The sequence below is a fragment of the Echinops telfairi genome, unplaced genomic scaffold (genome assembly GCF_000313985.2).
Source record: "Echinops telfairi isolate 266 unplaced genomic scaffold, ASM31398v2 ScPeMD7_7457;HRSCAF=8495, whole genome shotgun sequence".
In the NCBI taxonomy this organism is placed as follows: domain Eukaryota; kingdom Metazoa; phylum Chordata; class Mammalia; order Afrosoricida; family Tenrecidae; genus Echinops; species Echinops telfairi.
Genome location: NW_022111357.1, coordinates 4499971 through 4501113, shown reverse-complemented (window position 1 = coordinate 4501113; position 1143 = coordinate 4499971). Strand labels below are relative to the sequence as shown.

General features: G+C 46.8%; 1 protein-coding gene across 1 annotated transcript in view; it reads right to left on the bottom strand.

Annotated features, from left to right (window-relative positions):
* RHBDL2 (rhomboid like 2) overlaps positions 1–1143 on the bottom strand; it is a 66631-nt gene that overhangs the window by 32319 nt on the left and 33169 nt on the right. Inside the window, exon 4 of the mRNA XM_013005384.2 lies at positions 631–743. Coding sequence (XP_012860838.1) covers positions 631–743 — 113 coding nt within the window. The remainder of the gene's footprint in view (positions 1–630; positions 744–1143) is intronic.

Here is a 1143-nt window from a genome sequence, read left to right as displayed (position 1 = left end):
CCATGTGTAATTTTTTATAGCAGCTTTATTCATAACAGCAAAAAATGGGAGACAACTCAGACATTCTTCAATGTGTAAATGATTAAACATACTGTGGAACATCCAGATGATAGAATGTTATTCAGCAATTAAAGAGAATGAGCTACTGAGACATGCAACAAACTAACCTCAATCTCCAGAGAATTATGCTGACTGAAGCAAGCCAATCCCAGAAGGCTACACCCTTTCCTATTCCATTTATGTAACCTTCTTTAGACGACGAAAGTGTAGACATGGAGAACAGATTGTTGTTGCTGTGTGCCGGTGAGTCAGTCCCAACTCATAGTCACGCTATGGATGACAGAGAAAACACCGCCCGGTCTGCTCATCCTCGCCATTGTTCTTGCTTGAGCCCACTGTTGCAGCCACTGTCTGAGTCCACCTTGTTGAGGGTCTCCTCTTTTTGTGCTGCCCCTCTACCACACAGGATGTCCTTCTCCAGGGGCTGGTTGGTCTCTCCTGTCATATCCAAAATACCTGAGACAGAGGCTCACCAGCCTTGCCTCTAAGGAGCATTCTGGCACTCCACACATTAGCATTATCCTCTCTAACCCAGAGGTTTCGCTTCGGCGTTCCTCTCAGAGCACTGACCTGCAATCACTCCGGCCAGGTACACCAGCCCCACTCGATGGCCTTTGTGGACCATTTCCAAGGGAATGCCCAAAATGAGCTGCATAACCAGATTCCCCACGATGTGCTGGACTCTGCGGAGGCAAACACAGTTGTCAAACACGTTGATTAAACCAAGCACAGCCTCAGGAGAATCTTCGTTTGACATACAATCTCGCATGGGGCCTCCATGTACACAGCCAAGAGAGCATTTTAGAAGTATAAATTTATTTTAGAAGTTCTTTTTATGACAGTTGCTTATAATGTCAAACAGATCAATGAGGCGGGTTAAGGAACAATAGGAGCCCTGATGGTACAGTGGGTTAAACCTTGGGCTGCTAATCCCAAGGTGGGAGGTTCAAATCCCTCGCTGCTCAGCTGAGGAAAGATGGAGCAGTGGGCTCTTGAAAAGACTTATGGCAAGTGATCCAAATTGGTGGGGAGGTGGGTGTGGGAGACCTGGTAGGGCATGATCAAGGGGAATGTAACAAAGAG